Below are 25,947 nucleotides of genomic sequence, written 5' to 3'. Positions count from 1 at the left end.
TTACAGGTATTTACATTTTCTTGTGTTGCAAATAAAATGATATCCTATAGCCTTTCTTTTCACATTCCCAGTACCCCATCAAGATTGTCAAATAATTCACTGTACTTTTTTTTCGCAGACTTCAAAGTGAGAAGAACTCGTAAACACCAATATCCATAGTAAAAAATAAAAACAGCAATTTTTCAAAATGCATAGCTTGACATTTGACCTCTGTCTTTGTAGTGCAGCAAATGTGACAAGAAATATAGAATTTAAAGTTATTTAAATGTATTGCTTAGACCTTGGCAAATGGGGTTGCAACCCTCTGTCCCACAGTTTGAGAGACCCTGTGCTGGACAACTGTGCAAACCATAGCTCCAAAGAAAGATTTGTATCAATAATGTCGAGATTGTTTTCAGTGTTTACTGGTTGAAGATGCTGAGCCCAGAGAAGTCAGCCTCAGGTCCTGATCCTAGTGTTCAACAAAAACCCTGAAACATAGCACTTCTCCCTTCATAGGACTGGGTCTTAAAAAGTTGGGACACCTTCTGGGAACAAACAAAAGAGTGTTTTGGGCACAAAAGTAGTACTGTCGAAAGAGTTATCAGAATGTGACAGCAATGTTAAAAGACATTTCAGAAGAAAATCTAACTAGCAACTAACTCTGTGACCAACTATTCACCAATTCTGACAGTCTCCCATCTCTAAAGTTGTAAATTAAACTCTGCTCTGAGCCTGTTCACTTTTCAGAGATTATCCTTCCAGGTGACTGAGGTCCGGCAGAGTTGACCCATGTTACTCCTGCCACTTTCCTTCAGTCTCCGAATTTAGGAGTACCACAAATTGCTTTAGTTTCTTTACCTTTTAAAAGTGATGGCTCTAGCATCTCCGCGTGATGAGTGCAGTTTTCTCCTGTGCCTCAAGGGTTCAGTACTTGACATGGGCCATTAAGAGTTTGCAACTGAACGCTCCCTAGAACTATCGCTAATTCAAAGGCAGTTTAGGGAGATTCACCCTTGTAATAAAAACGAATTATAATTATTTGCAGGTAACAGGTCACCCAAGTAGTCCCTAACTAACAAGGATGAAGATACAAAGGCCAACTATGGGCATAGTATTTCTGTGCTCAGATCCATGGTGTGATTTTGGTTCTTCTCAGCACATGAAAAACTAACACGCTGAAGAGGTCAGACCCAGGTCAGAGTCAACAGGCTCTCAGGTCGAAAGAATGACATTAACTTCAAAGGGATGCAGGGACTGGCAAATTACTTGATGAACCACTTAGAGCCGATAAAGCGTGAAAGCATGGGTGTAGCTTCCGAGGGAGAGGACTGAGGTCTTTCACCCCAGAAATAAATGTATTTTCTGATAAATAGTTGGGTACAGGTGCTTTCAGTCAGACATTGTGAGGTGCCAGTCGGATTTTATCAGGAATTTTTCCATACACACGGATAAAAATGCACACACACTCTCTCACTCTCTGTTTTGACCATCCTCAAAAATATTGGTTATTTTGCAGAATATTGTGTCTTCTTCCTTAGTGCTTATACCAATCCGCAATCTCTCCCTTTCCACTGCCCCTTAATACCCTCTCATGCACCCTGCTTGTCGTATGATGTATTTAAACATCATATGCAAGGCCTCATTATGGGAAAATCTGAAGCTCACCCCCCAATCTTACTGACCAATCTACGGTCCAGTGTGAACGCACAGTCTTGTCTTATTGGCCAATGGTAGGGTGCCTACTGAGTTTTTTTGAGCCCATACTTAAAATAGTGAGTCTCAGAATGCAACGTGCTATGAACTCAACAACTTGAACTGACTGAAGGTGTCACATATCATGTAAGACCCAATGTAAGTCATCAAGGTAGCCATTTACTTCAGATATCACATTTCCCTTTCTCTTCCAGATTTATTTTTGTAGAGAGTGGAGTGAGTGTTCATGTCTTTTCCATTACGGGAAAAAATATTCAGTGCAATTTTTGGAAGTTGTTTCCCAGATACTGTGCAAGCCTGAATCAATCTTTTCAAGATGTTATTTTTTAATGGAATCCTTGCTGCTTGACCAAGCTTTTTATGAATCTCATTTAAAGAGCAATTGCCTACTAGTACAGTTGTGGTGGGAAACCAATCGGATTAATTGCTGAGGCGGATCTCGCCAGTAAGGCAAAGTATGTACTGACAGAAAGGGTATTTTCTTTAGGATAAATTTCACTATACCACTGACCAAAATAAACGGGCTCCTGTGCATCTGAGTCAATGTAATCTAAATGATGGCTTAGGGCCATATGTCAAATATGTTTTTGAGGTAATAAACGGGCTGAATCACAAATCACCTTGTTTGTGACAGCAAAAAACATTTTCTAAAGTACAAATACCAAATTGCGATTCAGTAACTACCGAATCGCAATTTGATTCAGCGATTTGGTATTTGGAATGAGTGTGTTTAGGAGTCCCTTTCAACTATCAATTTGAAGCCAAATTACAGGTTGCAAAACAATGCACAGATCACTTGTGAGTATACTAGTGACATGAGTACGTGTGACATCAGAATGTACACAGACCGTCATGAGTAAGATTCTAAAATGCGAAAAGAACAATTGATGGACAGAATGGAGAACAATGTCATACATTCAACCCAGTACAGAGACTGGGCCTAAATCCATAATTTTTTTGCTCCCCATGTCATTCCAGTTTGAACTCAGGATGTTTGTTTCCGGTCCAGGGAGGACCTGACTTGGCAGTTCGGGCTGGACTCTTCCCACAAGGAACAGGGTTAAGACTGATTTGCATATGGCTGGGTCCAAACTGGGGTGGCATGGTGAGCAAAAGAATTATGGATTTAACCCAGATCCTTGTGACTGGGGGTGAATGTTTGCATTGTCCAGCATTCCGTCCATCGATTGTTTCTTTTGCATATGTCTCCCTAAGTGGTAAGAGTATGCCCAGACATGGGTCCCGTGCTCCCTACACCACTGGAATCAAGCTAGTGTGGCTGATGAAGGGTAATGTCCTAAAATGGGACCCAGGATGTTTGTTTCCGGTCCAGGGAGGACCTGGCTTTGCAGTTCGGGCTGGACTGTTCCCACAAGGAACAGGGTCAAGACTGATTTGCATATGGCAGGGTCCAAACTGGGGTGGTGTAGTGAGCAAGAGAATTATGGATTTAACCCAGATTCTTGTGACTGGGGGTGAATGTTTGCATTGTCCAGCATTCCGTCCATCAATTGTTTCTTTTGCAAATGTCGCCCTATGTGTGAAGGGTATGCCCAGACGTGAGTCCTAAACGCACTACACCACTGGATTCAAGCTAGCCTGGCTGATGAAGGGTGATGTCCTGAAACTGGTCCCAGGATGCTTGTTTCCAGTCCAGGGAGGACCTGGCTTTGCAGTTCGGGCTGGACTGTTCCCACAAGGAACAGGGTCAAGACCGATTTGCATATGGCTGGGTCCAAACTGGGGTGGTGTGGTGAGCAAAAGAATGATGAATTTAATACAGATCCCTGTGACTGGGGGTGAATGTTTGCATTGTCCAGCATTCCGTCCATTAATTGTTTCTTTTGCATATGTTGCCCTATGTGTGAAGGGTATGCCCAGACGTGGGTTCCTTGCTCACAACACCACTGGATTCAAGCTAGCCTGCTTGATGACGGGTGATGTCCTGAAACTGGTCCCAGGATGCTTGTTTACGGTCCAGGGAGGACCTAGCTTGGCAGTTCTGGCTGGACTGTTCCCACAAGGAACAGGATTAAGACTGATTTGCATATGGCTAGGTCCAAACTGGGGTGGTGTGGTGAGCAAAAGAATGATGGATTTAACCTAGATCCGTGTGACTGAGGGTGAATATTTGTATTGTCCAGCATTCTGTCCATCAATTGATTCTTTCGTATATGTCGCCCTAAGAGGTAAGGGTATGCCCAGACGTGGGTCCCGTGCTCACTACACCACTATATTCAAGCTAGCCTGGCTGATAAACGGTCATGCCCTTAAACCGGTCCCAGGATGCTTCTTTCCAGTCCAAGGAGGACCTGGCTTGGCAGTTCAGTTGGACTGTTCCCACAAGCAACAGGGTCAAGGCTGATTTGCATATGGCTGGGTCCAAACTGGGGTGGTGTGGTGAGCAAAAGAATGTTGGATTTAACCCAGATCCTTGTGACAGGGGGTGAATGTTTGCATTGTGCAGCATTCTGTCCATCAATTGTTTCTTTTGCAATATTCTAAGATGACAGATATGGTTTTTATATACCTCCATTGATCACAAGTGGACATCGTGGGTCTCACCATCTCATTAACATTTCTCATTAGGTCTAGTCTCTAATGAATTTGTTCCTATTTCTGCAATGTAATCTTCATTTAGAAACCCAAACACAAGAATTCTACACTTAGCAATTTACCTATTGTCACATCATATAACAGATATCATCACTACAATACAGCTATGACATGAACTATGGTCAACACCAATACCTAGTAAAATTAGAATAGATAATTATTTGTTGTAACTGAATTTTATATAATGTACCTAAGTGCTGGGATTTTATCAGTTAATTTCTTGAATAGTAATTGGGACTTTTTAGATTGTTTTTTATGGTTTTTTACAAATTCGAATAAAGAGATTACTACTACTACTACTATTACTTACAGATTTCAAAACAAGCATTTTTACCCACTACTAAAATGCAGTGGTAATCATTTGCAAATGGGAAGGGGCCCTAAAGGATGCCCATCCGCTTTGAGAATGTAAACAAAAAATATTTTTTAAGAGAAGGCAGTGGTCCCATGAAACTTAAAAGTTCTATTTTTTATTTTCCTAGAAGGTAAACGGGCGCACTTAGAGAAAAAAAGGTTGCTTTATTAAAAGGCAATCACAGACATGGTGGTGTGCTGACCCTAGCAGGCCACCAGCCCTGTAATGGCTATCATTCCTAATAGGGAGCATACTGCGCCGAATCTCATTAATATTCATGAGGAAGGTCGATTTTCGACCCACTAGGGAAGAGGGATTGCATTTTCCTAATTTTGTTTCAGTAAGAATCACAATTTGGGAAAAGCAATTCTTGTACATTGCCCCCTAATCTTTAATAGTTATTTTGCAGCTGTAGATGCTCATTAGAAAACAAAAAAAATTCACACAATGCTTTGCAACATTCACCCAAAAAAGCCTGAATCAGAAATCAGACAATGAATTGGACTGCTCACCATGTATGACTTCCTGCCTAGCTCTTTCCCTCTGTGGTAGACGGGGTGCAGCATTGCGTCCAACTTTGTTCTGCCAGTTCTGAAACTCTGGCACAGGCTCTAGGTCTGAGAGATGGTCCAGCTCATCCTCTACCAGATTAGGAAGAAGGGATTCAGCACCAGCAAACCATGAATTAGGGAATTCGATGCTTCTGAAAGAGTTATAAATACATGGGAAATTATTTTTAAAACCAAGGTTACACTATTTACAAAGACATTACACTAACTCCATGTCCACAATTGATGACTAATGCCATGATGAAAACCCAGACTTGTTTTTACTTACTAGTCTATCATCACATAGCATATATTTTGTTTTTATTACATTAGTTTTATTAATAATATATTTAATGTTTACTATTTAAATTGATATATATTTAAAGAAAAAATATTTTATACAATGATATAAGAGACAACTATTTTTTTCATATGTTTGTAATTTACATGATAAGTATAGCATATCTATATTTTTGACACTGATATTTAAGTCACAATATTTTTGTATGGGGATATTTTCGGGGTCGATATTTTGTCTGAACTGGGCCAAAAAACTCCAGCATTAAAAATATAGGCAATGCTTACTAACGTTTTGAGGAATGTGCACGTGTACACAACTGTTATTTCTGCCCTGATAACCAGCTCACCTTCAGCATTCCAAATTGAATTCTAAGGAGCTTATTATGATTTCAGAGCTGCCACCGACTGACACCATCTTGAACTCAGGACCGACCGACCTGAGGTCGGCGGTTCCGACCACCTGATTATGATGCAACCGAACACTGTTTGGTCTGATTCCCACTGTTTTCTAAGGGAGCTTGTGTTACGGTTATACACCGGCCGTAATATAGGCTGCTATAGAGAATTGGGTGAGTGTGTAAACCTCTGCACAATTGTACCTGCCGCACAGTGCAGGGTGTCACAGGGGGTACCCTAAGTACGCCCTTGACAATCGAATGTAGACTGCGGGGCAAAGGAGCCCTGCTAGGGCCCCCAAAGTCACTTTCCGACAGCCTTTCCATGTCAGAAAGGCTGGCAGAGAAAGGCTGTCGTAAACCAACATCGTAATCCCGACAGCGGAAACGCCATCCATAGGGGATTACGGTGCAGTTCCGATCAACAGAAACACTCCATGCATCGTCCGGAACCAGTCGTAATGACCGGCCGGTTTGTATTCCGACTGTAAACATCATAATTGGGCATCAGGCCACAAACCGACCGAGTCTGACAGAAAGTGTCTGACAGCGGTTGAGAAGCTTCCAACTAGTGGTCGACCTACATCGTTATCGGCCCCTAAATAACCGAAAACAAGCAACAAGCAGAGATAATATTACACTCGTAAAATCAAAAACATGAAAACCTGATATTCTCTTTAATCATAGTGAATACATTGTGGAAATGTATAGTTCATGGAGAAGTATTTTGCTTGTAATGGGTAGGTAACATGGAACCAAGCATGGATTCCCACAGAAGGGGTTTGGTGACAAATGCATCGAGACACTAGCCTATTAGGCTGTGAATTCTTACAACTGTCGTCACTTTATAGATTATAGAATAGACTGCTACAGCAGAAGCATTCGCCTACCTTTCAGAGTCTTCATGATGGCTTACTGTTGACAGCCACTGCAACACCCGCACTTGGGGGTCATACTGGTGGTTGTTCGCAGTGTGCAGAGTTACATTCCTCAGATTCAAAGGATGAACTAGGTGCCAGACAAGAGGACAAAATGTTATGTGTGCCCATAGTGACCATACATATTCTCAAGACAACCCTTCATGTTATGACTACTTGTGTATCTCACATCTAATGCACAGACAAATGATCTAGCTGCAACTTCTGGTCATCATCTATATTTATATCAATGCATGATGGAGAAATATGTGAAATGCTTTGGCCTACAAGTTCTCAGCCTTTATAAACTACATTTGTATTGTATGCATTTATGCAACTATGGTCTCAATCTTCAAAATAAAGTGTGCTCTTTGAGGCAGTCTAAGGAGACTTTCGGGCATATTTACAAGTCCCTTTCACAACCACGTCTCTTTTAGTGACTTTGTGATGGCGATAGGAGCTTTGCCTTATTTACAAGGCAGCGCTTAGCCACTTAACATGGCTTAACGCTGCTTTGTAAATAAGTCACCCCTACATGCTACACTTAGCCTGAAAGGGGCGGGCAATGGGTGTTGTGGTGGGCATTCTCCCGACACACCCATTGATTTTGACACTGCCCCCTATTTACAAGAGCAGCGTCAATAGGAGGCAGTTCCAAAATTAAGACCAGGTAAAATATGGTCTTAAAGAGCCGAAATGGGGAGAAATGCTTTATTTCTCCTCGTTTTTACTGTTTCCATGGGTGCTGCATTGTGCAGCACACATGAAAACAGCAAAATGCCACTGATTGTTTATGTGCAGGAAGGCCCCACTTCCTGCACATAAACAATCATTTTTTTTTTAAAAAAAGGCAGTTTTGCAACTTCTGTGTGTGTTGCATTAAGCAGCACACATACAAGTTACAAAATGGCATTTAAACATTGTTTATGTGCAGGAAGGGGGATCTTCCCGACACATGAACAATCTTCCTCTCAACACAGGCACCCTTGCACTATGGTGAAACCTCAAAAAGTGTTTAACAATCACATATTGTAAAATATTAACCATTGTGTACTGAGTTCGGGGTACAATGTAGGGTTCTACATACCACCTGCAGATGAGAGATCCTCCAACAGGTTTTGTCTGACTCCTAGCCCTCTTACCTACTTCAGCATAACTAGGAGATGAGTAGGAGACACCTGCCAGTTTTCCTTTTTACCCAAAAAGTCATAAAATGTCCTTTTAGGGTTTGTCAAATGCACCATGTGTGAACACAATGAGATGGGTGTAACACTACCCATTCCCAGCACTAGCAGCTTGTTAAAGACTGTTCACCATAACCCTCATCTTTATGCAGCAGATCTGTCAGGTAGACTGAACTTCTTTCAACAGTTGAGAGGAATAACAGTGAGTATTCCAGCATTGCTCAGCTTTTTGATGTCCTTCTTTAAACTATGTGATGTACATGAGCTGCAATTATACCAATATACATACACAAACAGTATAGAGGAACAAAGGTATTGGTGGTAGAAAGTAAATAAAATGCCACAAAGAAGATTTTAAATTCTCCACCGTGACCACCGTAGTGTACAACAAGTCCCCTGAAGTAATTAAATTGCACAACAAATGCCCCACATCCAAAAGCATCGGGAGGAGATCATTTTAAAAGGGACCTTGATTGTGAGAGTCAACCTTTTAACTGGTAGCTCTTAGAGGAAAGATGTCAGCAGGCAGTTCTATCCCACCATAATAATTTTTTTAGGTGATTTTGTTATTAGCTCCTGTGGGGTGGGAGTATACTCAATAGGAACAAGTAACTAAACTGTAAATATTTCGGTTGTGAAGATTATCGTTTATAGCTTTGCATATCCTAAAGAATATTCCGTAATCATCAGCCAAAGATCTCAGAGTAATTTTACCTGCAACTCCTTAAGCCTCATTTTGCTTCTTTAAGGTCCATTAATAGATTAAGCAGAACCAACGGCATGCCCATAGCCAATAGGATACTCCATAGTTTTTCCAGTGGAACTAAGTCTAAAGCTGACTTTAGGTCTACAAAGGCCACATACATAGAGCACTTTCCGATTTTCACAAATTTCCAATACAAAAGTAAAAACCATAAGACATGATCCAAGGTGCTGGTTTTGGGCTGAAAACTAATCACCAAAGGCCTGATTACGAGTTTGGCAAACCCATGTACCCACCACCCACCAGGCTACGAGTTTCCTTGCGTCTGGCGGACTTTTTTTGGGAGTCCCACGGCGGTGCCTCTGAGCACCACAACGGGATTGCCAAAAAAGGTTCCTGCACGGCATGGACTGTAAAGTCCATTCCATGCAGGAACTCGGGTGCATGCACACAGGGGGGAAAATGTTGTGCCCCCAGCATTCATCCCCATGCACATGGGCTACAGGGTCCCTGTAGGGTCCCCTTTGTTTCAGGACCGCCAGCCTTTTCATGAAGGAAAGACCTCCATTACACTGCTGGCGGTCCTGAAACTTGTAATATGCATGGAGCTGCTGCAGGGGCACCAACAGCATATTACTGAGGCCCTGACCTCCACGCCACCACCAGGTAACAGCGGTTCCCTGGTGGCTGAGGTGGTGCAATAGCGGTCCGACTGCTCATTTTGTAATGGGGCGGTCCATCCGCCAGTGTGGCAGTGGCTGGACAGCCACAACGTGCAGCATAATTTGGCTCTTAGGGTATTTAGCCTTTTAAGGGTTTTAAAGTGCCCTTTAGTGATATCATTCATTTTTAGGATGTGTTATGTACTTAAGGTGAAATGTGACTAAAGTCTTAAAACATCTCAAATTTGTTCAGCAGCAGATGCTTTGTGGAGTTGCATAATTGGCAGATATAAATATGAAATAGTGAGAACCTAAAAGAGGGAGGCAATTACAGAACTATGCTTCTTCGTGAAGAGCTGTCTAACCCCAATTTGGGGTGTACAATCTGGGATCAATGTCTAAACAGTAAAATTCACATTGATGAATCTCATTTATAAACAGCTGATTTGCAGTGTCCAGAAATAGGTCTATTGCCAGAAAATCTGACAGTGGTCGCTGCAAGGTGAATTGATAAAATAAAAGAAATAGTACAGGGTTCAATATTTTTACAATGCTCATAATAGAGGTATGAGCCCCAATTTCACTATATTATTGAAAATGAACGGATGAAAGGCATTGGGAATCATTTGACTATGATCAAACAACTTTATAAGGTTCATATTAGTAAATTAATGCAAACAACAATTCACATAGGAAGCAACATGTGAATAAACTATTTTACTATTAAAATAATGGCAAACTACCTAAATTATGCTTGGTCCAGACTGCACTCTTTGCTTTAAATGGTGTAAATCCATTCAGTAGTTTTTAAGAAATTTAAAAATAAAAAATATAGATATTTGGTGACTGTGGTGGATCCTCGAACCCTCCCAACCACGAGCTTCATTTTGATTGGCTGCCAACACTCCAAACCAAAAAGTGTTGGCAACCATCTTGTGACTGGGTAAAACCGAGTCACGAGAAAAAAGGGTTAAAAATGGTTAACAAAAAGAAAAGAGGGCAGGGTAGAAACACCCTGACCCCCTAGGCCTGGTCAGTGGGTCCCATAGGGTCCCCCAGTGCCAAAAAAAGCATTTTTATTTTTTAAATTTTGGCCCGAATCCCGTCAGGTTTGCAAATCCATCAGAATATTAAAAAAATAACAGTCTCCTGTACTTTGTTTTTTTTAAGCCCCTGAGTGGGCCAGGTCCCGGGGCGATGTATTATTGTGGTGTGGGGGACGTGGGGTCCCCGCAGCTTAATAAACAGACACCTCCCTGGGGCATTTCTGATAATGCATTGGGGCATGCGGCCCCCCCACACTGCCCCAGGGACCACCACCTCCCTGGGGCTTTGAATTAAATAGGGTGGGGGCCTACGCTGACACCAATGTGCGCGTTTATTTTTCCTTTTTACTTTATCACCTTATTATAGGTCTTTGCACGGAGGGGTACACATGGGGCTGGTCCCCATGCGGTCCTGAAGAAGAGGTTTAGGGGATAACCTCGAGACATGTTGGCTTTCAGTATTAGGGACTATTAGCACATTATTACCTAATTCCTCCCTTTTATTAACCCCCCTTTTTATCCTTTACCAACTAGGAGCACAAATAAACTCATTTACGCTCACTAGCTAGGTAATTTTTTATTTACACCCATACCACTCCCCTCTCACTGCACTACACATAGTCTTCACTAAATAGTGCTCCTACGTAACTGTCGCAGCACGCCCCAAGCAGTAGATGCTTGGGATGGCCCCAATGATGAAACATGTCACCTAGGGGAAACCTTTGATGAGTGAGGGGACTCAAGAAAAGTATTTTCTTTTCTCTATTTGATGTGCGTCTTACTCACTAAGGGGACCCCTCCCTTCCCATCTAGCTAGGTTCTCTGATCCCTGATGTCGGATCTTTTTTTGCGTTAAAGTGAGATAGAACCTTACTCTCTAAAGTGGTAGCTTGGTCGAGCAGTAAGGCAGTATCAGAAGACAGTGTAAAGCATTTGTTGTACACACTCAGTCAGCAAATGGTCTCACACACTCAATAACTGAACTCTAGGCCAATTGTTTTGTATCAAAAGATATAGTTGTTTTAGTTTAGAACCAACAAGGAATCAAAATATACTTTCTCAGGATGAGTTACTTTAGTTAAATACTTTTCAAATAGGCAATAGACTTTTTGAATGCAATAGTTACAGTTTGTTGCAACAGGCAAAACAATTTCAAACACAATGCAACATTGAGCTCAATGGGAATTTCTGTTTAAATGCAATTAGTTACTTTGTATATTACTTTTCTAACCACAGGACTGGATCCTAGATTCAGTCCCGGGACATGAGCTGTAAACAGTTAAGTAAAAGCATTTTGGTTACAGTAGTGATTTTTAAGGAATATTATTGTATTTTAAAAGATGACAGAAACTTTTTCAGTTGGAATTGCCGATGTTATCCTATGGAAGGAAATTCAATTTGCAGGTAAAGTATGTTCACGTTACTTTTTTAATTCAGTGCTGGACTCCTAGGTTCAGCACTGGGACCTCTATCTAAAACAGGCAAGTAATTACGTTTTTGTCTTTGGCCTGATTTTTAGAGAATATTTGTAAGTTTCAAAAATCGACATAGAAACTTTTTCAGCAAAAAGCAGGCAATGATATCCTATGGAAGGAAATTCAAGTTACTGGTAAGTACGGTTAGAATTATTTTTCAGGATCAGTACTGGGCTCAAAGATGCAGCACTGAGGTCTCTCCTCATAATAGGAGAGTAAATCTGAATTCGTAGTTCAGCTGATTTGAGAGGAATATCTTAAAGTTCCAAAACTCCACACTTAGAAGACTTTCCAAGTGAAACCAGTCAATGTTAGGTTATGGAAGGAAATTCAAGTTACTGGTAAGTACGGTTAGAATTACTTTTCAGGATCAGTACTGGGCTCAAAAGATGCAACACTGAGGTCTCTCCTGATAACAGGTGAGTAAATGGGAATTCGTAGTTCGGCTGATTTTAGAGGAATATTTTAAAGTTCCAAAACTCCACACTTAGAAGAATTTCCAAGTGAAACCAGTCAATGTTAGGTTATGGAAGGAAATTCAAGTTACTGGTAAGTACGGTTAGAATTACTTTTCAGGATCAGTACTGGGCTCAAAGATGCAGCACTGAGGTCTCTCCTGATAACAGGTGAGTAAATCGGAATTCATAGTTCGGCTAATTTTAGAGGAAGATTTGTAAGTTTCAAAAATCGACACTTAGAAACTTTTTAAGCAAAAAGCAGGCAATGATATCCTATGGAAGGAAATTCAAGTTACTGGTAAGTACGGTTAGAATTACTTTTCAGGATCAGTACTGGGCTCAAAGATGCAGCACTGAGGTCTCTCCTGATAACAGGTGAATAAATCAGAATTCGTAGTTCGGCTGATTTTACTTTGGTCCAGTATATGTAGAGCCACTTTCCTACACCATCCCCTCCCTTCACCACTGTGCAAATACGCCCTGTGCCACGTTTTAAGTTGGGGAAATAATTTCCCTTCAACTAGCCCACTAGGTACCTCCAGTAAGCGCCACAGAGCTGCGTGGCAGAGAGATGTAAAAAGGGGCACGGCCTAGACCACCTCTCTGCAGTGGCACTTACTGGAAGCACCTGGTTGGCTAGTTGGCCCCCAGGGTCCCTCAGGATTGAAGGGGAATTATTTCCCCAATTTAAAACGTGGCACAGGGCGTGTTTGCACAGTGGTGAAGGGAGGGGATGGTGTAGGAAAGTGGCCCTCCGTTCACCACTGTGTAAACGCTCCCTGTGGCCGTTTTAAGTTGTCTGAATAAGACCCCTTGAAGCCTGAGGGTCCCTAGGGTCCAACTAGCCCACTAGGTACCTCCAGTAAGTGCCACATAGCTGCGTTGCAGAGACTTGTAAAAAGGGGCACGGCCTAGACCACCTCTCTGTAATGCGGGGCAGTGGTGCTTACTGGAAGCACCTGGTGGGCTAGTTGGCCCCCGGAGCCCTCATGATTGAAGAGAAATTTTTCCCCCAACTTAAAATGCGCCACAGGGCGTGTTTGCACACGTCACCTCAGCCCCGTCCCCTCGCTTCACCACTGTGTAAACATGCCATGTGGCCGTTTTAATTTGGGAGATTAAGTTCATTTGAATCCTGAGGGTCCCTAGAGTCCAACTAGCCCACTAGGTACCTCAGTAAGTGCCACAGAGCTGCGTTGCAGAGAGGTGTAAATAGTGGCACAGCAACGCAACACAGTGACACTAACTGGAAGCACCTGGTGGGCTAGTTAGCCCCCAGGGGCCCTCAGGATTGAAGGGGTATGATTTCCCCAACTTAAAATGCGCCCTAGGGCGTGTTTGCACACGTCACCTCAGGCCCCGTCCCCTCCCTTCCCCACTGTGTAAACATGCCCTGTGGCCGTTTTAAGTTGGGAGATTAAGTCCCCTTGAATCCTGAGGGTCCTTAGGGGCAAATTAGCCTACTAGGTATCTCCAGTAAGCGCCATTGCAGAGAGGTGTAAAAATGGGCACGGCCTGCACCACCTCTCTGCAACGCAGCGCAGTGGCGCTTACTGGAAGCACCTGGTGAACTAGTTGGCCTCCAGGGTCCCTCAGGTTTGAAGGGGAATGATTTCCCCAACTTAAAACGCGCCACAGGGCGTGTTTGCACATGTCACCTCAGGCCCCGTCCCCTCCCTTCACCACTGTGTAAACGCGCCCTGTGGCCGTTCTAAGTTAGGAGATTAATTCACCTTGAATCCTGAGGGTCCCTACGGTCAAACTAGCCCACTAGGTACCTCCAATAAGCATCACAGAGCTGCGTTGCAGAGGGGAGTAAAAAGGGGCGTGGCCTCTGAACACCTGTCTTCAACACAGGTCCCTGGCGCATATGGGAGATACCTGTTGGGCTATTTGGCCCTCAGGGATACTCAGTATTGAAAGAGAATTAATTCTCCAACTTAAAACATGCCACGGGGCGCGTTTGCACAGTGGTGAAGGAAGGGGGTGTAGCCTGAGGTGACATGTCTGCAAACACGCCCTGTGGCGCGTTTTAAGTTAGAGAATTAACTCCTCCTCAATCCTGTGGGTCTCTGGGGGCCAACTAAACCAAGTTTGCTATGGCAGGGCGGGAGCCGCGAGGCTCCCGCCCTGCCATAGCAAACTACAGTGTCCCGGGGTGAGCACCCCGGGACACTGCAGGAGTCGGCCGTGGGGGGTGGCGGTCCCCAGGGCCATCAATGGCTCCAGGAGGGGGGCCGCGTGGCCCCCTCCTCACATTTTTAAAGCCCCAGGGGGTGGTGGTCCCTGGGGCTGCGGGGTCCGTCACAGACCCCCCAATCTAAATATTTAGAGCCCCGGGGAGGTGGCAGTCCTGGGGCGTGTGGGGGGCTTGAGCTCCCCACACAGGGTATTTTTTTTTTAATGCTCCGGGGATGGCGGTCCCCGAGCCTGCGGGGAGGCAATGTGCCCCCTCGCAATCAAAATTAAATCGAGCCCTGGAGGTGGCGGTCCCTGGGGCTGCGGGGGGGGCCATGAGCCCCCACCATTCTTTTCTGAAAGCCCCGGGGGTGGTGGTCCCCGGGGCTGGTGGGGCCTGAGAGCCCCCCACCTAATGTAAAGAAGCCCCGGTGGTGGTGGTCCCCGGGGCTGGGGGGGCCTGAGAGCCCCCCCACCTAATTCAAAGAAGCCCCATTTACATAATAAGTATTGCCCCCGGGATTTGGCTGCCCGGGGGCTAATTAACAACGAAGCGCGGTAGCCCGCGGTTTTTTTTTTTTAAAAATGACGGCTGAAATTCACGCTGGATGCGCGAATCTCGCCAATTTAAAAACAAAATGCTTTTTTTGGCCCTCGGGGTCCTTGTGGGACCCCCTAAGCAGGCCTAGGGGTCAGGGTGTTTCTATCCTGCCCCTTTTTGCGTTTTGCAAGGTTTTTTTCTGCTGTCTTGTGCCTTGGTTCTACCGAGGCACAAGATAGCTGCCAACACTTCCTGGTTTGGAGTGTTGACAGCCAATTAGCACACAGCTCATGCTCAGCAGGGTGCGCGGATCCACCGCTGCCATAGATATATATTTGATTTTGAGTTTCTCAGGAACTACTGAACGGATTTACACCATTTAACAAAGAGGCACGAGTGTGAAACAAATTTGGTGTAATTCCGTTCAGCAGTTCAGGCTGCGATTAAAGGTTCTTACGGGAAATTGCATGAGGAAAACACATTTTGGAACCCCCCTTTTATCTCAGCCACCACTTGACGAATCACCCCGAGACTTTCAGGATACGAGCGGACCGGAGCGCCTCACCAGTTTTGCGAAGATTCGTCAACCAGAGCCAAAGTTATTCCAAATAGAATGTAGCGGATTTCCTATGGATAATAGGTCCTAACTATAACTACCTACTATAATATATATATATATATATATATATCCTTTCTCCTACCGGTTCACTGCTTCTCAAGGAACCAAAAAAGGCACGAATTCCACTTATTCAGTGCAATCTTGATTTATTTCGTGTGTATAGCCGCCATGACACGTTTTGAACCACCAGGGTTCTTGTGATCACATATAGACATATATATATATATAGATATATATGTATAGCCTAGTTGGGCATGTCAGGTTTCTAGGTGATCCATCTAGGGAGACCTGAGAAAAGGGGCTAAAAAAAGTGTATTTTTCCATGTTAATTCCCATAGGATGCAGATTTGAACCTACAACCCAAACTGCTGGGCGGAATAACACCAAATGTGGCAGAAAGGTAGATTTTATGCAGATTGTGCTTTATGTTATTTGGTGCAAATCTGTTCAATAGTTATTGAAAAATGTACCAAAATACAGTGAGTGATATCTCTGGCTGTGACAACTTCACAAAACACAAAAAACCTGAGCTTTTGTAGGTAAATGCACAGCTATGATTGGATGCCAACATGTCAACCAGAAAGTGCCAGCAGACATCTGGAGACTTAGCCTCACCTAGTCCCCCCAAGAAAGTGAAAATAAAGATAAGAGGGCAGGGTAGCAATACCCTGCCCCCCCCCTCCCCCAAGCCATGGTCTTGAGTCCTGCCGGATCCCCAATTTGCAAAAAAAAGCATTTGAAAATAAAAAAACTCCGCAATAACGTTTTTTTAAAAAAACACAAGCGTGAGCTCCTGCACTTGTTTTTAAAACAGCCCCTTGGAGGGCCAAGTCCCCGGGGCATATGTAATAGTATGCAGGGCTGTGCTCAGCCCCGGGATTGACACCTGCCTCTGGCAATGAACTATGGAAATGCAGGGGGGCCTGTGCGACCCTACCGTAGCCCGGAGACCACCACCTCCCTGGGGCAATGAATTAACAAAATGCTGGCAGGCCGAGCGCCCCCCTGCAGCACCAAGACATGCATAGAAATGCCGGTGGCACTGGTAAAGATTGGAGGGGGGCTGTGCGGCCCCCCTACTGGAGCCGAACCTGGGTTGAGGACCACCACCCCCAGAGCCAGCTCCTGCTATGTCCTGGGGTGCTCACCCCTAGGACATAGCTGTTTGCTCTGGCTTGATGGGAGCTTTACTGCTCCCACTAAGTCATAACAAACTGTGCTCCGCTTTGACCACACAAGAGCATTTTTCTTGCTTGCTCAAAGCAGAGCACAGTTACTTTGACTGAGAGGGAGCTGCATGTTCAGCCAGCAGGATTGCTAGGAGGCCCCCTTTCTCCACCACTCTGCAAGCACACCTCCTGGCACCCTACTAGTTGGGCATGAAGGCCATTTTACTCCTGAGGGTCCTTGGGGGCCAACTACCCCTCCTGTTACCTTTAATATGTCCTACACAGAAGGATTGCTGAGAGGTTGTTGGTGGCACGCTTCTTTCTCCACCACTCGGCAAACACACCTCCTGATGCACTACTAGTTGAGGGATGATTTCCCCTTGGCTCCTGAGGGTCAAACAATTCCTCCTGTTACTTCCAGTTAGCCCCACACAGTGGAATTGCTAAGAGGTCTTTGCAGGCCACGCCCCTTTTCTGCACCACTCTGCAAAAGCACCTCTGGGTTCACTACTGGTTGGAGGATGAAGTCCTCCTGGATGCTGAGGGACCTTGGGGTCAAGATGCCCTCCTGGTATCCCCAGTAACTCCTACCAAGCAGGATTCCTAATTCCTGGTCACAAAACCCACCCCCTTTCTCCACCACTCAGCAAATGTGACTACTATTTAAAAAACCATAAAACAGCACTGAAAATTCCAAATGTTACAGGGACATTATTGTTGGGAAATAACATTTAAAAAACCTTAGAAATTCACAGAAAAAAAACTAAAGTTACAGAGATTTATAGTTAGGAAATGGAATTTAAAAAAACATTATTTTTTATTTAAGGTTATAGCGGCGGTATTGATTGACTCAGATTTCACTAGTACAAATTTTGTGAAATTCAGCAGTATTAGTTATCTGAGCTTACTATAACCTGCACCCCTGCAATGCACTGCTTATGGCTTCACATATTACATCACTCATGACTTGATAAGTGCATGAGTGTCTCATTGGTTGTGTGAGGGAGTGTATGAGTGTTTCAGTGGGTGTGTGAGTGTGTCAGTGCGTCTGGGAGTTGCTGCATATGTGTCTCACTGGGTGAGTGAGTGGGTGCATGACTGAGTGGGATTCTAAGTGGGAATGTGAGTGTCTGAGTAGGTGCATTGGGTGTCCAAGTGGATATGTGAGTGGATGTGAGAGTGTCTGAGTGGGTCTGCGAGTGGCTGTGAGAGTGTCTGAGTGTGTCTGTGAGTGTGTGCATGATTGTCTGGGTAGGTCAATCAGTACGTGTGAGAGTGTCTGAGTAGGTCTGTGACTAGGTATGTGAGTTGGCCTGTCAATGGGTGTGTGATTGTCTGAGTGTGTGAGTTGGTGTCTAAGTGTTTGTGTGGGTGTGTCAATTACTATGTCAGTGACTGGGCCACAATAGAACTTCACCTGCACCTTAACCCAAAAAGGTTCCACAGTTTTGCACAAAATATCTACCCAAGTGGAGTATTTTCTACTGGTTAATTACTAAGCACTGCACCCTTGGGTAATCATCCAGTGTGTATTGTACACTACAGCTGAGCAATGGATAATGAAGAAATGTCCCCAGTGACCTTGTGTGAGTTTTGGCAATGTGATTGCTACTTGTGCGTCTTTATTCACAAATTTGTTACAACATGAATCTTCCAAAAGTGTGGACGAATAGAGTACATAGATGTAAATCACCACCAGACAAGGTTCCTAATTCTTAACAACATGAAGTAAGTGCTTCTTTCTTCGCAGGTGATGTCATCACATTCCTTGGCTTCAAGAATCTGTCCCTATAAGCTGTCCATCATCCTGGCAAAATGAGGGAAGACCTTTGCATACTACTAAGGTAGACAGAGTAAAACGGGAAACATTTCCAAATGATTTGGATATTATAATACGCATAGTAATTTAAAGGGAGAACCAGGGATTCCACTCTCACCACACAAGGACAAGAAATGGGGCAAACACAAAGAGATGATGGATGAAGTGCTGAAACTTTTCAGACACTCACCACCAGTCACATAACTGGGTTGAATCCATCATCTTCCTTTAGCTCACGTCATCGCCCCAGTACAGACACAGCCATATGCAAATCAGTCTAGACCCTGTTCCTCATGGAAACAGTCCAGTCTGAACTGCCAAGCCAGGTCTTCCCTGGACCAGAAACAAGCATCCTGGGACTAGTTTGGGGATAACATAGCTCATCAGTCAGGCTAGCTTCAATCCAGTAGCAAAGTGTGCAAAGAACCCATGTCTGGGCATACCCTGCCAAATCAGGGCAAACAAAGAAAATACAAAGAGATGATGGACTGAGCACTGAAACTTTTGAGACACTCACCCAAATCAGTCTTGACCCTGCTCCTCATGGGAACAGTCCAGCCTAAACTACCAAGCCAGGTCTTCCCTGGACAGAAAGCAAGCATCCTGGGACCGGTTTCGGAATAACACCCCTCATCAGCCAGGCTAGCTTGAATTCAGTGGCAAAGTGAGCAAAGGAACCACATATGGGCATACCATGCCAACTTACAGCTGTAGGAAAGTAGGATCTGCTTTTTATGGTTACCCCCACATTTTGCTTGATGTTACACTGTTTTTGACTAGTCCGACTGGGATCCTGCTAATCAGGACCCAAGTCTATCTGCTTTCTACCTAAAATGTAATGACATATACTTAGGTACACTCCAGATTGTATACTGGGGTACCCTTATAAGTCCCTAGTATATGGTACACATGTACCCAGGGCATAGGTATCCCAGAGGCCTTCCATGGGCTGAAACATGCATTATACCACCCATGAGAGACCATGCAAAATAGAACTACAGGCCTGCCATTCTAGCCTGTGTAAGATGGTGCATGCACCACTTACTTTAAGATATAGGTTTACTATATCTATAGGTCACTACACTTAAAACCTATAAGTCACCCCTCTTGCAGGTCTTGACCATCCTGAAGGCAGGGTGCTGGGTTTTATGTGAGAGGGTGCCCCTGCATGAACAGAGCATCCCTGCAGCCTTCAGAGAACATTCTCCTGGGTTGTCAGTGACGCAGCCAGACATATAGGTAGAGGTGTATTTTATGCTTGCGTAAAATGCAATCTCAAAAATGGCTGCAACAAACCATGACTTGTTTGGTATCAAACACCTTGGAATCACACCTCCACACTGGTAACCGGTGTGGGAGATATGATTTCACCCTTCTGAAGCATGCTTCGTGGTTCCCTGGTCTTCACGTACCAGCCTTCTTGACCCGGACAGCACAAAATAGTTGCTGCTGACCAGAGACACATTTCTGCCCTCCTGCTGCTGAGCAAAGCTTGAGCAGGGTAAGGCAGCACAATAGGCATCCTGTCACAGGGAGGTGTGGCCACTTCCCAGACAGGATTTAGTGTATTGGAGCTGGGTGGGTGCAATTCCAAAGTACCTGAAAGTCTGCACAAGGGGCACATTTGGTGTCCCTGTGCATATTCCAGTTCAAACCAGTCCTGGGAGCCGTTGGCTCCTGCACAAAAATGGAGAAAGGACATGGGTGTAACCTCCCCCCTGTCCTGATCCTCCCCTGGGAGGATCCCCTGAATCTGTTCAACCCTCTCCCATGGGTACAAAAGGGCTTACCTGGCTGTAGGACCTTAGATTCGACGTGGACAAGATTCTGATCAAGAAACCACTAACTTTCGACTGTCTGAACACTCTGGACTTCACTGGACTTCGACTGGGCCCAACTTCATCTCCCTCTCCGTCCAAAGCATTGTCTGTGCCCGTGCACGTACAGGCTCCGTGCAGGACCTGTGGAGCATCAAGGACAACTGAAATATCTCCCTTGGAGTGAAGGAGTCACTCCCCTTCATTTGCAGGCACCATAATCCAAAGGCTCCAGCAACACAGGAGGTGGGTTCCTAAATTCTTTGAGGTTGAGCCGCCCTCTCACCAAGTTTGAGGTCAGTGACCCCTGTGCACTGCGTACTTTTGCAAGTGCACATCCTTGTTGGTGTTCCCCAACTTCGTGCATTGGGCTGTTGATAGCCCCAACCTCTGCACACATTTCCTACAAAGAACTTCAGCCTCCTCACACTGTGTACCCTGTAACTGTTACTTCGTGACTCCTGTGCCTTCGGTCTGTGGGTCCATTTGAGGGACAAAACTGCTTTTCTTGGACTTCCCTGGTTGCTCCAGGCCTGTCCTGACTCCCCTTGCTGTGGTGAGTCTCCTGGTCCTTGCTGGGCCAGACCGTAACCTTTCTTGACCTTCTTTGTGGGTGCTGCTGCCAAAGCTTCTTGGTGCTCCCACCAGACACTGACCCTTCAGCACTCAACATCCTTTGTGGGATAGCTCATATCCGGCCCCTGGTCATAATCGACATCTCCTGGTCCCTGCAGCTGTATAGTCAAGGTCTCCTTCTTCACACCTGAAGCATCCGACATCAGTGGGCATTCGTCTACCCAGCCCCTGGTCACTCCTGAGTGACCCAGAGTCTGTCCCCTCTGCTTTCAGGTTCCTTCCATCAAGAATCCACCTGTGGGTTCCACTGGACACTTTTCTTCTTTATGCCAGTGGCATTTCTTTGAAGACTCCCATTGAGAACGACAACAATTTCCGAAGCCAATTCAGCCTTATGCACCCGGCTTCCCCCGGATAAGTAACTCTGGTAATTTGGTATCCACTGGTGGGGTGGCTCTCCAACCATCTATGTTCCAAAGGGTTTCCTTGTAATCCACTGGGAAGGCTCCTTAAACTGCAAAACTGCAACCGCGACTCTCCTATTTAATTGCACGTAGCACACGGTCGTGTTCTCACACTGCACCCTTCCTCTGTGGGGTCCCTACTTACTCACCTTGGGTGAATCCTTGGGGTCCCAGCGATTCTATACTCTCTAGACACTGTCTCGACTCGAGTCGTGGTTCTTATGCCACTATTTTAGTATATGGTTTGGTCTACCCCGGGAGCCCACTGTGTATTAGTGCTACTTATGATTGTTTCTGTGCTAAAGTATTGTTTGCTTTGTGTTTATCTGCATGTAGCAGATGCTGTGAGGTATTTAAGGTGCTATAATAATAAATAAATATTCTTATAACTACTGTGTGGTTCTCCTTTCATTTAACCAATACAATAAGGTTGCATTCTGGTAAAGCAAACTGCTTAACATTCCTTCAAGACGAAGCCTGAAGGCTGCTCTCCACAGCTACCACTTGGATAGCTTTCTAAGGTTATCTTAAATCACCGTAAGGGTTGTTTGGACTGGTGCAAGGTGCCCACTTTAATTAGTGGACATCATATACCAGGCAAACTTCTCACAAGGGCGAACAAAGCAAAAACAAGGGGATGATGGACATAGCGCTGAAGCTTTTCAGACACTCACCCCCAATTAAAGTTCTGGGTGGAATCCATCATTGTTCTTTATTTCACTTTACCACCCCAGTTCAGACCCAGCTAAATGCAAAACAGTCTTGACCCTGTTTCTTATGGGGACAGTCCAGCCCAAACTGCCAAGCCAGGGCTTCCCTGGACAGGAAACAAGCATCTTGCGATCGGTTTCGGGGTATCATCCCTACCAGCCAGGCTAGCTTGAAACCAGTGGCAAAGTGAACAAAGGACCCATGTCTGGGCATAACCTCCCAATTTAACGATGGACGGAGGGCTGAAACTCTTCAGACATGCACCTCCAGTCACAGATCTGGTTTGACTCCATCATCATTGTATAGCTCACTTCACCACCCCAGTACAGACCCAGGTCTATGCAAATTAGTCTTGAGCCTGTTCCTCATGGGTACAGTCCATCCCAAAAAGCCAAGCCAGGTCTTCACTGGACCTAAAACAAGCATCCTGGGACTGGTTTCAAAGTAACACCCATATCAGCCAGGCTACCTTGAAGCCAGTGGCAAAGTGAGCAAAGGACCCACGTCTGGGTATACCCTGCCAACTAAGGGCGAACAAAAGCAAACACAAGGAGATGATGGACGGCATGCTGACACTTTTCAGACACTCACCCCAGTTGGAGATCTGGTTGGAAACCATCATCATTCTTTAGCTCACTTCGTTATCCCAGTTCAGACACAGACATATGCAAATCAATCTTGACTTTGTTCCACATGGGAACAGTCCAGCCCAAACGGCCGAGCCAGGTCTTCCCTTGATGGGAAACAAGCATCCTGGGACGGGTTTGGGATATCACCCCTCATCAGTCCAGCCAGCTTGAATCCAGTTGCAAAGTGAGCAAAGAAACCATGTCTGGGCATACCCTGCCAACTTAGGGTGAACAAAGCAAACACAAGGAGATGAGGGACGGAGTGCTGAAGCTTTTCAGACACTCATCCCCAGTCAGAGATCTGGGTGGAATCCATCATCTTTCTTTAGCTCACTTTGCTACCCCAGTTCAGACCCAGCTAAATGCAAACCAGTCTTGACCCTGTTCCTCTTGGGAACAGTGCAGCCCGATCTGCCAAGCCAGGTTTTCCCTGGACAGGAAAAAAGCATGCTGGGGCTTGTTTCAGGGTAACACCCTTCATCAGACAGGCTAGCTTCAATCTAGTGGCAAAGTGAGCAAGGGGCGCACGTCTGGGCATACCCTGCAAACTAAAGCCAAACAAAGAAAACACAAGGAGATGATAGATGGAGTGCTAAAACTTTTGAGACACTCACCCACAGTCACTGATCTGGGTTGAATCCATCATCCTTCTTCAGCTCACTTCCCCACCCCAGTTCAGAACCAGCCATATGCAAATAAAGCTTGACTCTGGTCCTCATGGGAACAGTCCAGCAAGAACTGCCAAGCCAGGTCTTCCCTGGATTGGAAACAAGCATCATGGGACCAGTTTCGGGTTAACACCCCTTTCATTCAGGATAGCTTGAATCCAGTGGCAAAGTGAGCAAGGGACCCACGTCTGAGCATACCCTGCCAACTTAATGGGCACAAAGCAAACACAAGGAGATGATGGACGGAGGGCTGAAACTTTTCAGACACTCACCCCCAGTCACAGATCTAAGTTGAATCCATCATTGTTCTTTAGCTCACTTCAAAACCCCAGTTCAGACCCAGCCATATGCAAATCACTATTAACCCTGTTCCTCATGGGAACAATCCAGCTACGACTGCCAAGCCAGGTCTTCCCTGAATTGGAAACAGGCATCCTGGGATCAGTTTTGGGTAACACCCCTATCAGACAGGATTCCTTGAATCCAGTGGCAAGTGAGCAAAGGACCCATGTCTGGGCATACCCTGCCAATTTAGGGCGAACAAAGCAAATACAAGAATATGATGGACGGAGCACTAAAGCTTTTAAGACACTCACCCCCTGTCACAGATCTGGGTGGAATCCATCATCGTTCTTCAGCTCACTTCGCTACCCCACTTCAGACCGAGCCATAGGTAAAACAGTCTTGACACCGTTCCTCATGGGAACAGTCCAGCTAGAGCTGCCAATCCAGGTTTTCTCTGGACAGGAAACAAGCATACTGGGACCGGTTTTAGGGTAACACCCCTATCAGCCAGGCTAGCTTGAATCCAGTGGCAAAGTGAGCAAGTGATCCATGTCTGGAAATACCGTGGCAATTTAACGCAAACAAAGCAAACACAAGGAGATGATGGACGGAATGCTGAAACTTTTCAGACACTCACCCCCAGTCACAGATCTGGGTTGAATCCATCATTGTTCTTTGGCTTACTGTGCCACCTCAGTTCAGACCCAGCCATATGCAAATTAGTCTTGAACCTGTTCCTCATGGGTACAGTCCAGCCCGAACTGCCAAGCCAGGTCTTCCCTGGACTCACGTTTTCCTACAAAATCAACCTTTCTTCCCTTCAAAGGACGGCACCATATCACCCGCAACTCACCCCTACCTTGCTGCCTCATCCTCATCCTTAACCTAGGATGCAAACTTAACAGCCTGAATTCTTCCTTTTCCTTTATCGGTTCCTCAACAACCTTCCTTTCTTCCCAATTCCTCACAATAATAAATCCTCTCTTGTATTCTCTAATACAATTATGTTCTTCACTAACCAATATACAAACATGACCTTGATTAGTAGAGTTGTATACTTATTTTGTACACCTTCCCTTAAAAATGTGTTATATTTAATTTCCTTATCATCCTCTTTTATAGGCAGATCCTCTAAAGACAAATTAAAAACAGTCAAGTAGAGAGAATGTAATTCATCATTGTTAAATATAGCAACATTTTCAAAAGGGAGAGCGAGAACCCTTGCACTAAGTGGACAAGGTTCTACCAACCAAAGAGTACAGAAACTCCCCTGGGAATGACAGTCACTTTAAAAGACTCAAACTTCACTGTACATCCATACTCACACCATGGCAGGAATGCAACGCACCCAAATACCACAGAAGTTAAGAAAAATATATGTGGCATTAAACCTCTTTCATTAAATATTTCCAATTTTAAAATATTATATAAAATAACACATTGGTGACTGCAATATATATACATAACATAAAAAAACAAAATACAAAACATAAAGCAGAACATCTGAGACAAAACAGTTCAGTGTCAACAGGTATCCTTAAATTAATTAAATCAAATATAAAGACCCCCTTGCACGGAAGATCCTGCCTTACTGATGCGCAATGCGTTTTGGTAGACACTAACCATAACAACCTTTTTTTTCAGGAATATATATATCACCTCCCAAGGATATTTTCATAATACATAAAAGAGTGATATTGATGGTAAAGGTTTTCAAACACCTAGTCACTTTCTCCTCAGTAAGAACTGTCTGGGATCTTTATCACTTTGCTGCATTTTGGTCGGTTAAAAAGACTCTTCGTAGTCAACTTAACTGGTCAGGGTATTCACCACAACCATTTCAGCGTAAATTCTCCAATCAATCCATACTGATTAATATAACCTTAGACAGGATTTAGTCAGAACACAAAGCTCCTCCACATAGAGAGTCCAATAAAAATAAGGACACTGTCTCTATGGACCAAAAGATTTATCGCCACTTCATAAGGGAATACAGCTCCAACCTTTTCTTATGTTTCACATTGTTGCAAATCTCTAGCGTTCAGTAGCACACCCGTGGAAGCAAACAATTACATTAAAAAAACATTATTAAGGAAAAAAACATGCCAGTTCAGTCC

The 25,947-nt window shown here is 44.6% G+C and overlaps 1 protein-coding gene across 1 annotated transcript in view; it reads right to left on the bottom strand.

Moving 5' to 3' along the window:
• The window catches only part of LOC146772980 (rho guanine nucleotide exchange factor 11-like), a 348,342-nt gene that overhangs the window by 274,355 nt on the left and 48,040 nt on the right, over nt 1–25,947 (bottom strand). The window contains 2 exon segments of the mRNA XM_085637044.1: nt 5,179–5,369; nt 6,800–6,917. Coding sequence (XP_085493170.1) covers nt 5,179–5,369; nt 6,800–6,917 — 309 coding nt within the window.

Source organism: Triturus cristatus, chromosome 12 (genome assembly GCF_964204655.1).
Source record: "Triturus cristatus chromosome 12, aTriCri1.1, whole genome shotgun sequence".
Taxonomy (NCBI): domain Eukaryota; kingdom Metazoa; phylum Chordata; class Amphibia; order Caudata; family Salamandridae; genus Triturus; species Triturus cristatus.
Note: the sequence above shows the minus strand (reverse complement) of the source record. Positions and strands in the feature narration are given on the sequence as shown.